Source organism: Cibotium barometz, chromosome 11 (genome assembly GCF_041138505.1).
Source record: "Cibotium barometz isolate CiBa-2024 chromosome 11, ASM4113850v1, whole genome shotgun sequence".
Classification (NCBI taxonomy): Eukaryota; Viridiplantae; Streptophyta; class Polypodiopsida; order Cyatheales; family Cibotiaceae; genus Cibotium; species Cibotium barometz.
The window spans coordinates 57,180,509-57,193,565 of NC_141056.1; the positions used below are offsets into that span (position 1 = coordinate 57,180,509).

The 13,057-nt window shown below is 39.9% G+C and overlaps 1 protein-coding gene across 1 annotated transcript in view; it reads right to left on the reverse strand.

Moving 5' to 3' along the window:
- Window positions 1-9,178: 9,178 nt before the first annotated feature.
- LOC147634373 (putative sugar phosphate/phosphate translocator At3g11320) overlaps window positions 9,179-13,057 on the reverse strand; it is a 35,763-nt gene continuing 31,884 nt past the window's right edge. Inside the window, exon 4 of the mRNA XM_086805515.1 lies at window positions 9,179-9,745. Within this exon, the coding sequence (XP_086661641.1) occupies window positions 9,599-9,745 (147 nt within the window). The 3' untranslated portion in view covers window positions 9,179-9,598. The remainder of the gene's footprint in view (window positions 9,746-13,057) is intronic.

The following is a 13,057-nucleotide window of genomic DNA, read 5'->3' on the forward strand; positions in this document are numbered from 1 at the left end:
ATATGACCTTGATGGGCTGAGATAATGGGAACAGTGAAGGATCCAGCCACCTTGGATGAAGCCTTAGCAAATCCAAAGTAAAAAGCCACGATGGAGCCTAAGTATGATAGAATCATAAAGAACAACACCTGGGAGCTAGTTGACCGACCAAAATACAGAAAGGTAATTGGTAACAAATGGGTTTGGAAAGCTAAGTATAAGGCTAATGGCTCACTTGAAAAATACAAAGCTAGGTTGGTTGCACAGGTAGAGGGTTTCGACTTTGATGAAACCTTTGCTCCCATAGCTCATATGACAACTATCAGGGCGGTACTTACCTTGAATGCTCACAAAAAGTGGCCAGTCTTTCACATGGATGTCAAATTAGCATTTATGAATGGCCATCTCAAGGAGGAGGTATATGTAGCTCACCCACTAGGTTTTGAGATGCCTGGATCAGAAAACAAAGTTTGCAAGCTGAAGAAGGCATTGTACAAGCTGAAACAAGCCCCAAGGGCATGGTATCACAAGATAGATCAATTTTTCAAAAAGTTTGGGTGTATAAGAAGTTCTTCTGATGCTAACTTGTATGTTCTTAAAAGGCATGGCAAGATTTTTTTGGTTGTCTTGTATGTAGATGATTTAAACATTTCAGGTGACAATGAAGAGATGATCCAGCAAACAATGGATATGCTGAGCCATGAGTTTGAGATGATAAACTTGGGTCTTATGCATTTCTATTTGGGGATTAAGGTCTAGCAATAGCTAGGTAAAATCTTCATTTCGCAGCAAAAGTGTGTTTGGGAGATTCTCAAAGCATTTGGGATGACAAACTGCAAGCATGTGTCTATGCCAATGGAAGTGAACATGAAGCTTTCTGCAGAGAAGAAGTACAGGAAGTTGGTGGGGAGTTTGATTTTTCTCACTAACACTAGACCTAATATCAGCTTTATAGTTGGTGTGTTGAGCAAGTTTTCCAGCAAGTCATGAGAAAGTCATTGGAAGGAAGGGATAAGGGTACTTAGGTACATCAGAGGTACTCTTGAGTATGGCATCACTTACAGCATGGGTGACACTCTGACACATTATTGTGACTCAGATTGGACAGGAGATTGTGATTCTAGGAAATTAATTTTTGGATATTGTTTTTCGCTTGGTTTTGGTGCTTTCTCTTAGACCAGTAAAAAGCAACCTACAGTAGCACTTTCTTCCACAGAGGCTGAGTATCAAGCAGCTTGCTTTGTTGCATGTGAGGTAGTATGGCTGAGGAGAATCTTGGTTGACATGGGAATTCACATCAAGGAGGCTACAGTCTTGCGGTGCGACAATCAGAGTTGCATGGCTATCTCCAAGAACCCTGTCTTTCATGCTCACACGAATCACATTGAGATTCGGTATCATTATGTGCGAGAGCTGATAGAGGATGAGATACTAGAACTAGATATTTCTCTATAGAGCAAAATTGCGCCGACATCTTCACCAAGGCTCTTGGGAAGGACCAACTCACTTGGCATCTTCATCGACTTGGCATTGGGCCAAGTGGACATTGAGGGGGGGTGTTAGTATACACTCAATGCCCGCCTGCATGTATCTCACTTTGATGTATAATGCACATTTGTTAGGCCGCCCCCATAATGAGGAGTAGCTATGGTGCATATGTATTTAGTGTGAACCCCGACTTAAATGCCAATGGGATCATTATTGTGACCATTGAGGATGGTTAGGAGATGGTTAGGGGTACGAGCATTAGCAGAGGGGCATGGGGCAGCACTCGACTAGCAGCCCACGAGGCAATGGTATGAGGAATATTCCCTAAAATAATCCCTCAGATACCAAGTCCATCATTAGTGGGTGGTGGTCGGTGGACTGTGTTCTTGATACACGGTCAACGACTATGTCTATGTAGTGTAATCGCCCTCATTGTATACGCATCTACCACACCGCCTATAGTACTATATATGGACATGGTTTCCATGAGCTAAGGCATCCAATGCATGTGAGTATCCACCCCCTTCTACACTTCGTACATCCTCCATCCAGAGTCTGTCTAGATCGCCATCTAAGCTCTACTTGAGAGCGCACGAGTGGACAGCACCATCACTAGTACCTCTTTGGTATAATCAAATTTTTTGAATTCTCTCCATTGTGTATCTGTTGCATTGTTTATTGTGATTTGTCTTGCTATCTCTTTTCGATGTGACATATTCTTATAAGAGCACCTTACCGAACTTTGGGGAGAAGAGAAACAAGCAAGGGAAATGCTCCAAAAGATACAAACAAGAGCACCTTGCAAAAGTATGGAGAAAGGATAAACAAATGATGAAAACGCTCCAAAAAAAAAAGTAAAGAAAGTGCCCAACACATAAATACATTGTTGCACTCTATATCTGTAATAGTTAGCTATCCTTCACTTTAATCCATAAAAGTTCTCGTCTAGATGGAGAAATAGCATGCCCCTATGATTATAGTTTCGAGGAGAGACTTGTGCAATTACTCTCAATATTCTAACAAGTGTGCACTTTTAATGGCATCCTTGTTTTCATATTGATGAGAAATCCGAATCACTCTCAATATTCTAACAAGTGTGCACTTTTAATGGCATCCTTGTTTTAGTATTGATGAGCAATCCAAATCAATTTTTCTCACTATAGTCCTATGAGATGTTTCGTAAAGTTGTCTATGTGTCATGTGCACTTCAGTTTGTGTCAATCAAATGTCATTTCAAGTAGTTGGATTTCTTTATTTGTAGCAAGTTTTGGAATCATGGTGGCTTGAAAATGGAGTGATTAGGAGCATGGCTTAAACATGATGACTAGATTAAATAAGAGATTAGGCTAATCAAATGAGATTAATAAAATGACCAACATAATGGCAACATGAATATGGAAAGTGAGAGTGTTCTCTTATATTAGATATGAGCCTTTGAATAGACAAGAGTACAAAATGATTAAGAGTAGATTAAGCATTAATCCTCTCCTAATATCTCTCCACTATCTACCTTGATTTGAGTATCATCAAAACGAGCACCATTGTCTAGTTTTGGGTGCAACCAAGGTCCTCCACCCACTTGGACAGAGAATGCGGGGGAGAGGGAGAGCTTGAGTTCCTTGCAAGCAAACACACACACATAAGAGAGGGCAAGAAACAAGGGAGAGATGTATGGATGAATTTTGTTCTATCTTCTTCTCTACTCTACAACCATATAACTAAAAAGATAAGAGTACATACTATAAGGGAAAGTGCTCTTGTACATTAACATACAATGATCGGTCCATAGTGTAAACTCGACTATATGAGTTGGCACTATAACTATGCCATAACTCTAGTACTCCAAAGGGGCTATCACACAGCATGTCATCCTCCACTAGCGGCATATTAACCATAATCTCACCATCATACTAGTGGCATATCAACCATAATCTCACCCCATCATGCTAGTGGCATAAGTGTGGAAGCTATCACCCAGGCGGGTCATCAATGTCCCGCAACACTAGTTAAGCTCGATATCTCAACACTCCCGCTCGAGCTCAACTCCACACACTGCACTCCAAGTAAGCTCCTAAAACTATGGAGCTTCTCTATGCTCAATTCCTTCGTGAAGATGTTAGCTACCTGATCCTTTGTATACTGACATATACCAGATCTACATCACCTACTAGAACCTTCTCCTTCACAAAGTGATAATCCACCTCAATGTGCTTCGCTCTAGCATGGTATATTGGGTTACTGACCAACTATATGCTACTCATGTTGTCACAATAAATGACAACTACCCTATCCACGGGCTCACCCATATCACCAAGTAACTACTATTGAAACCAAGATACCTCATAAGCTTCCATGTAGCAGCACCCCTATACTCTGCCTCTATACTCGACAAAGCAATTGTTGGCTTTTTCTTACTGCTTCAACTCATAGCATCACTCTCAAAGAAAAACATAAAGCCGCTGAGATGGACCTCCTGTCTGCGAGCGACAACCCAATTCGCGTCTATGTACCCATGTAGCTATATCTCTATACCAACCTCATAAAAAAGTCCATAATCATCTGTGGACTTTATGTACCTAAGAATCTGTCTATTCATATCCAAGTGTGGCTTCCTAGGGGCCTGCATAAACTAACTCACAAGTCCAATAGCATAGCTCAAGTCTGGCCTAGTAATGGTCATGTAGATCAAGCTACCCACTATGCACGTGTACATAGTGAGGTCCTCCAAAATCTCACGTGAATCTATGAAGCTTTGTGTTCTGCTCCAATGGCAATGAAATAGGCTTACATCTTGTCATACCATACTTGGACAACATTTACAAGCCATACTTCCTCTGTAATAAAAAAGTGCTATGAGTCCTAATAGCATGTATGTCAGCATCACTATCACCAGTGGGGTAATCAAGTCATCCATATAAATAACGAATAGCATGATCCTTCTATCTGCCTTTTCACGTAAAGTGAAAAATCTACATTGGATATCTGAAAACCAATGGTTTGACCATAAGATACTCCCCGATCTTGTTTGACCACGCTTTGGGTGCCTACTTCAAGGCATATAGGATTTTGCATAACCTGAACACAAAATCTGGGTGTGCATCCCTCTCATAACTTGGTGGATGCAACATGTATGCTTCTTCTTATAAATCACCATGCAAGAATGCATTCCTTACATCAATTTGATGTAAAGACCAACCCTTTGTTGTAGCTACACCACAAACAGGTGCTCACTTCTATCATCACCACCATGTTTACTAGATGATACATGGTTGCCTTGCTGCAACTTTCCACTTTTAATGTCATTATGCTTTTTAAAGCAATCCTTTGGCATGTGCCCTACTCTATGCTATTTGCACTTGGATTTCTTTGACAACCACCTCGGCCCCTCTAGCTCCCCCTACCTCTAGATTGGACTCTTTCACCTGTGTATGATTGTTGTTGTTACCTACCTGCAAATCATTGAATTGTTGTTGTCCATAATTATGGTTTCCATGTCGGCCACCACCTTGGCCTCGACCATGACCTCTACCTCTGCTTGTACTTGAATTGGAGTAGAAGGCCTGTTCTGATATATTCTTGCTTTGTGAAGAAGAGTCCTCACCCAAAGACTTTTCTTCTATGATCAGCATAGATACTAAGTCCCGAAAGTTGGGAACATTCTCTCTAACTGCAATGGAGGTCTTGAATGGCTTGTACTCTTTGCCAAGCCCATTCAGATGACAGACGCTCACTAAATCATCATCTTCCACCAATACATTGATAGACCCAAGGGATTCAACAATGCCCTTAATCTTTAAAGCATAATCATTGATAAACATGCTTTTCTTCTCCACAGTATGCAGCTCTTGTTTTAGTTGTAGTTTCCTTGCCTTTGTGTTGTTCTGAAACATCTACACTAGGTTCTGCCATGCAACTATTGTTGCAGCGTTGGCATCCTGCATATGTCCTATCATTGTGTCTATGACACTGATTGAAAGCCAATACATGACTTTCCTTGCACCCTGGTTCCAGTCCTTGAATGCCTTTACATGTACTGGAGTGATATTCTCTTCAGGCAACTTCGGAGGCTCCTCATTATCTTCTTCGAGATAGTCTCAAAATCCTTTACTCTTCAGGAAATTGGTCATTCTAAACTTCCAAGCATGGAACTTATTCTTGTCCAGCTTCTCACTGACAATCTGATTAATTCCGTTAGACATGTTTATCTACAATAACCAGAAACTTGCAAACAAATAATTTATGTATGCAACCTGTAACACAGCAATATCTTCCTTGAGACTCTCGCAGAGCAGTGATACTTCAGCACAACATGTATGTCACCAGATGTGACCAGAGTACATGTACATACATCCAAGATCAACAATATATATGCAAACACTATATGCACTCCCAAAAAGCACTGAAGCACTGTAGTAAAACCAGATTTGAGCAGAGATAATTCTCAATCGAGACTTCCCAGAACTGTCGAAAACACCTTGTAGTGACCAAACAAAGACCGAAAGGCACCCAAAACGCAATCCTAGCTGTAAAACTTCAATACAAAGTCTATGAAGACAGCTCCTCAATCAGAGATGTGTAGCTCCTAGAGCTGCCCTAGGGGTGTCATACCTAAACAAGAAGGGGAAGAGATGATGATGCTCTTAACCCGTGTACCGCTTCCTTGCTTGCTTTGTTCTTGCCTCCTTAGCTCTCACACAAACCGGAGCTCTGATACACCAAAAAGAGAACCGGAGTTCCCTACAAGCAAACACACACACACACAAGAGAGGGAAAGACAAGAGAGAGATGGATGATTGAATTTTCTTCTCTTCTCTACAACCATATAACTAAAAAGATAAGAGTACATACTATAAGGGAAAGTACTCTCCTATAATAATATACAATGGTCGGTCCATAATGTGAACTTGACTATATGAGCTAGCACTCTATGCCATAACTCTAGTACTCCAAAGTGGATGTCACATAGCCTGTCATCCACCCACTGGTGGCATATCAACCATAATCTTACCAACCATGCCAATGGCATAAGTGCGGAAGTTATCACCTAGGCGGGTCATCAATGTTCGGAGCACTAGTTGAGCTCGATGTCTCAGCATTGTTTCTCTCGAGTTTCTCTAGCTGAGTTGGAGGGGTGATTGGACCATATTACCACTTGCTAATAAGACAAGGTAGAGGGATGACTAACGAGACAGGCATGTTCTAACTGTTCTAGAAAAAGTGTCTTCGATGTAGTTGGTCCCTTCTCGAGCCTCTTTTTCTTTCTTCTCTACTTCTTCTATACTTCATTCGGCTTCACCTGCAAGAAAAGCTTTCTAACCTTTGTTTCTATAGAAACATTCCTTCTCTTCATGATTGAGTTTTTCACAAAAGTTACATGACTTCTTTGGAACCTCCTTCAAATAATATCCTTTGAAGTGTGCCTTTGATCTTGACTTTTTTTAAAAAGCTCCTTCTGTGATTCCTTGCCTTTGTTTGAGCTTGTTGTCTTAATCAAGTAGAGATGCTTCCACATCTACTAACTTTGGGGCTAGCAAGTTTGTGAGTGTAGTAACAATGTTAATGAACTCATCCTGGGTAAGCTCTTTAAGAGTGCAACAATGACAACATCATCCTCTATTTTTTTCTTGATGCTTGCGAGTTGAGTGAGGAAATATAATTGAGATGAGTCGGGGTTGACTCACCCGGGTTCATTTTAAGCTCAAAAAACTTTATAAGTAGGCTAATTTTTTAGTTCTTTAATTGTTCCTCAAAAAATGTGTCGAGTGTTCCATGCATCATGAGAAGTATCATTTCCATCTATATAATGGATGTATATGTCACTAAGGCCCAAAGCAATGATTCCCAATGCTTTCTCATCTTTGCTAATCCATATTGCCTTTTCATCTCTGATGGTAGGTATCTTTTCTTTCCTATTTGCTACACTCCATAACCCCTTCCTCATACAGTGAAATCTATCTTGGTTTGCCAAGTGTGAAAACTATAACCCTCAAATTTGTCAAGTTTGAATGAGTTGGGCCATGGCTTGGATAGGTCTAACCACTTGGATAGGTCTAACCACTTGGCTTATCAACTCAAGGACAGTGTCTAAACCCTTACAACAAGATGGAAGAATTTCTAAAAGTCCCCCTTCACCATTCAAGTGCATGTGAGTGGAAAAACTTTGAAAAACCCAAATTCTTTGCATAAGCATGATAGTGAGTTTTAGTTTTGATTCTCTTCTTTGTCTTCATGTACTAGATGATTCACAAGAAGAAGGCATATTTAATCACCACTAATTAGCTCACAAAAAGCTTCCAGAGAACATTAGATCAGTGTATCAACTTGTGATTTGAGCACATACACTTCACTTAAGCCTTTTAATCAAGCATTAATCTCAATTTTACTAAACTATGCGTTTAAGGAGTGCACAAGTCAAAGTCAATTGCTACCAGTCGTTTTTCAAAAATTTAAAGCCACTGTCGTGTTCTCACTTGCCTCGAAAAGCCCTGGAGGTGAGAAATAAGATCGACTTGCCTCCTAGGTGTTGATTTTGAGATTTTCCCCAAAAACAAGGCCACTAATCCTCTGCAAAAGCCAACTACTTCAAATCGTTGTGGACCATTGAGACTATGGGTGGCAACACCTCTGAGTTGGGCAGCACCTTCAAGGTGTCGCCTGTCAAGGGATTGAGTGTAGGATGAGAAATCAATGCTCCAATGGCTTGGGGTTGTGGAGAAAATGAGCAATATGACCTAAACGATGAAAAAGATTAGAGAGCTTGCGAAAACAAAAGGCCTAAGGGTCCATGCTCTAATACCATGATGGAATCAAAATAGAGTGATTACAAACATGACTTAGAGATTATGACTAGCTTAAACAAGAGATTCAAAACTAATCAAATGAGATTAAGAGAATGACAAACATAATGAACATGAATATGAAAAGTAATCATTTTATACGCATGAGTATAAAATGATTACTTGTAGAATTAAGCATTAATCCTCTTCGAAAAGCTCTCCACACTATCTACCTTGAATTGAGTACCATCAAATGAGGACCATTGCTTAGTTTTGGGTGCAAAAAGATTCTCCACCCACTTGTTTTCCACAAGTTTCTCTAGCTAAGTTGGAGGGATATTACCACTTGTTAATATTGGCTTTTAACCTTGGTACCTTTTGTCCTTAGCCCCAATGTCACTTACATTTTAGTGCATTACTTAATAACAATGAGAAATAATCATTGATGAGTTAGACCTCTGGGTTGCTTAGGCCATCATCAATGCTACTTTTGAGCAAGCTAGTGTATCGCCTTCGTTTCTTGGAAGTAGGCTTCGTCTTTGTTTCTTCAAAGCAATCATGAGATTGAATCATTCTACTAAAGCAATAGTAAGAATGAACCATTCCACCAATCAATGCATGGTATGCCTCAATAAACACGTTAACATACTCTCAAGGTTCTCTCTTGTAGTGTATATTTTAAGTGAACCCGAGAAATTATATGCTGTACCACCCAAGCATTCTAATTTCCTTTGGCTTCCTGTAGACTAACTTGGAGGTAGTCTACATACAAATTATAAGAATTGCATGTGATTAATCTTAGGGAGGATAAGGGGGATTAATTTACGATGTATTTGTGACTTTCAACTCTAATTACAAACACAGAGCTCCACAATAAAAAGAAAATCCACAAGGAATATATTGGTATCAGTATAGATTGCATAGAGAACAGATCGCAGGAATGCAAGACACTCTACTTTGATATTGATTTCCATAATCTGCATATTAGATAATCTTGCCATATAATTTTGTACTGGTCTAATTTCATTTTTAAAACTATTCTGAATAAACCGTCACTGATGAGTTTACCATGACTTCCAGAGAAGAGAACTGCAATGATTGTAGAACCACCCCCCATGTTCCCGTGTAGCTCTCCTCCAAGGCCCAGCTCAACAGTGTTGAACTCTAGGGACGATCCAAAAGAATTAGTGATTGCTCTCAAAAAAATAAGGCGCCCAAACTGTTCTTGAAATGCATCCCTCTTTGATAGTCTTTTCAAGTCCTCCCATCAATATTTCCTCAATGCTTGGGTTTTGAGATTCCATATTTCGAGCAAGACTTACACACAGTGTAGACTGTTTCATATTCTCATGGGTTTACTTCCATCGCTTCTTCACTTCACCATACAGTATCACACCGCACACAGTTAGCGTGTAGCCAAGCATGCCAACAACAGAGACAGGATTGCGGAACAGAAGGATGGACACCACAACAGCGACTGCTCCTTTTGCATTTCCAAGTACCTACACATGACAGAGACAAGCATGAAGTAAGTTATCTGTAAGTTGGAGGTGGTTTTTTTTTAAGGGCGCGCACGAGGTGTGGTTAGTTTGGTGGTGTTGTATTTGAAGTTCTGGATTATCTATTTGAAATCATCAATATCCAGGTGCTGCTCCCTTCAAAGTCGGGAAACATATTTATCAAGATGCAATCCACACAAGCAACACATCAGATCAAGAAATCTTAGAAGTGCAGACCATCCACGGGTGGCGGCATCGTTTACGACTGCATGCTCAGAAAATATCTACACGTCAGTGCTCCAGAGGAGATCCAGATGCATATCCCATGTTTAAAAGCATTCACAGTCTTTGCATCTTTCTAAATCGACTAGTTACACTGAATTTTCTCAGTTCTTCAATGGCTGAACAAAAAATCAGCCAAAATGAACACTAGCACTAAAAATATTGCTGGATCTGACTCGTATAGTCACTCTCTAACAGCCAACGACCATGGTGAAGATTGAACTAGAGTCATGTTAACTACTATGTCAAAAAGTGTGAGCATTATTCAACTAAGCCGGACAAAGCAGAAAGTAATGAAGTCAACTTTGCTCTAAAAATGATATACCGTCATAAGGCCAGATGAATCTGAACTTACGAATAATTTTAAAAGAAAGAAGAGAATCACCAAAAACAAACAAATTTTTTAAAAAAAAAAAAGCTTAATAGATACACCCGAGAAAAAATAATAATAATAATAGTAATAATAACTTGCAAAAATAGACAAATACATAACTAAATCACACATGCCCACATACACACAAACAAATTCTTTATTGAACCACAACAAAAGAATTTCTAACAAACAAGCTAAATAATTTTTTAATAATTAATTAACAAAAACAAACTTTAAATAACTAATTCACTAAAACAAAACAAGTAAAGACAAGAATACAAAAAGTGTGAACTTTACCTCAAAGATTGTCCAATCATGAAGTATAAGATCATCAACTTCATCATGCATAGCGTGGACTAAGTGCTACGACATCCCTACTCACGTTATCAGCACCCCAAAGTAGGTGCAGGTTTACATATTAAAAAATTTGTCCTAACCAAGAGGACAAAATTTTTATACAGAGACTAACGAGCTGAGTTTCTATCACTTCTCCGGAGGTGAAGGGCAGACTCAACCATGATGAAGGCTAGCACTTACAACTAGACTAGCAAAAACAAATCACTTCCCTATTAAAGCAATGATTAAGCAAGACTAGAAGCAATGATAAATAACAACTAAGAGCTAAAATGATCTAAACAGAAAATGGGCTTTTAAGCTCCCCATTTTTGTGAAACTTATTACTTATGATCTTAAACATTCCAAAAGCAGAAATCTCAAAGATATATCTACTTCGATTCAAAAAGCAACGAGCTTTGCTTAAAACCTTTTTAAAGCAATAATCCTTTTGCACAAGCAAATTGATGAGTTGGCAAACTTGAGTAATAAAAGTAAACTTGTTTGAACAAATACGAGAGAATCTGAATAACTAAGAAGAGACAACACCATATTTAGTTATTTTAGAAATGTTAGAAGTGAAGTGCGGCATTCTTATGATATTTAAGTTGGAATACTCAGGTTGTAAACGTTTATCATATATATCTACATCTAAACCAACACAAGATTGAGAAATCTTAAGGTCCAAAAAAGAACAATGGTCATTATTTGCAGTGCAATTAAGTTCACAAAACTCTTTGGGATAAATTCCTCCACTTGGAGAGGTAGGGTTGAAATACATTAAGTCTTGGAAATCACGAATATTGGGAACAAAAAGATCATCAACAAAACGTCTCACTTGACAAAGATTGTGGAGAAAGACAAGACACGTATCAACGAAAACTAGGCGTTCCATAAATTCAAATTCATATGTAAGAAGATGAAAGTTAGCAAGAAAAACAGCACAGTTAGTACCCATAGGAATACCCATGGCTTGTTTATCGCCTAGGTTATATAGAGGTTATCTAGGAAAAAATCTAACCAAGACATAATATCATCTTAGTCTACAATCTTAGTGTATCTTTTTTTATTCTTGGCTATGTCTTGGTTTTTGTTTTTCGACCAACAAAAATCAAAATGAAGAGCTGATTTTGCTATCAACGAGGCTTTGTATCTATTGTGCTCTAGTTTGTAATGAAAGACTTGACAAATCAGAGATTTGCTCTAAAAATAATAAGCTAAAACCTGAAATGGCAAATATAATTGTCCAGCCTTTTAACTCAGAACTCAGCAATCAACCTATCAAAGCCCAGAAAATGATTTGACAGCACAAATTGAGGACCAGAACATAGACGTGGGCATTTTATAACGTAGCAGATCCAAAATAATACATTTCAAATACCCCACTATGCAAGCTCCAGTTTAAACAGTTGAAAGGCTCTCTGGATCTCCTCTTAAAGATCATGAAGAGGTTAAAATAAGTTAACCTTTCAATGTTTGAGAAGGATAGAAGTGATATTACCAACACAACAGCTCAGGCTTAATGGCTCTGCTTCGTTCTCTGTTTCTTTTAGCACTCGTCAAAAATTACATGGCATCAAAACACCTTGTAACCATAAACCCTCCAGAGGTTTATTCCTTCAAGCCTCATCACCAAATTTCACAAGATGAGTAAGAGCATGATTTGACATTAGAAGGGGTACCACATAAGCTCAAAGATAGCCATTTGATTCCTATAAAGTTGAAAGGCCAAAGTGACTTGTTTTGGGGCATAGAGGATGTACTATGACATTCAAAGTCCAACACACGTCAAGAGTTGGAGCTTCCCCCTGCACGTCCGTGCCTGACCCGCCAGCGAAGGCGAGGAAGGCCCAATGCTGGCGGGAGGCAGCGGGGCTGCACTGCAGCAAGAAGGGTAATCCTCCTTGGCCTCACCTTTGCCCTCCTAGCCGTCGCTTCCCACCTGCGCCCCTTGGCCGTCTCCTTTGCCTCCCGCCCCCTTGGGCCCACCTAGCCTTTGCCTCCCTCCCACCTCCACCTTCCTCGCTCCCTCTTAGTCTTCCGCCACCCACTATCCCTCCTTCACCCCAGCCCCCCCTTGCCTCAGCCCTGTCTTTGCCCCCCTTTTCCACCCCGCACTTCCATGGCAACCCTCGCCTTGCCCAGCTTTCTACACTCCTGCTAGCTTCCCCCCCTCCCTACCCTCTTCCCCGTCAAGTGCTTTTAGCTTTTGGGCTTTTTTCTTTGTGGCAAGACTCCGCATCTTCTGGTCTCAAACCCCCAGGAGGACTCCATGGCAGCCGTGACGTCATCTCCGACTGAGGCTGCCGTCCCTTGCCTATCCTTTT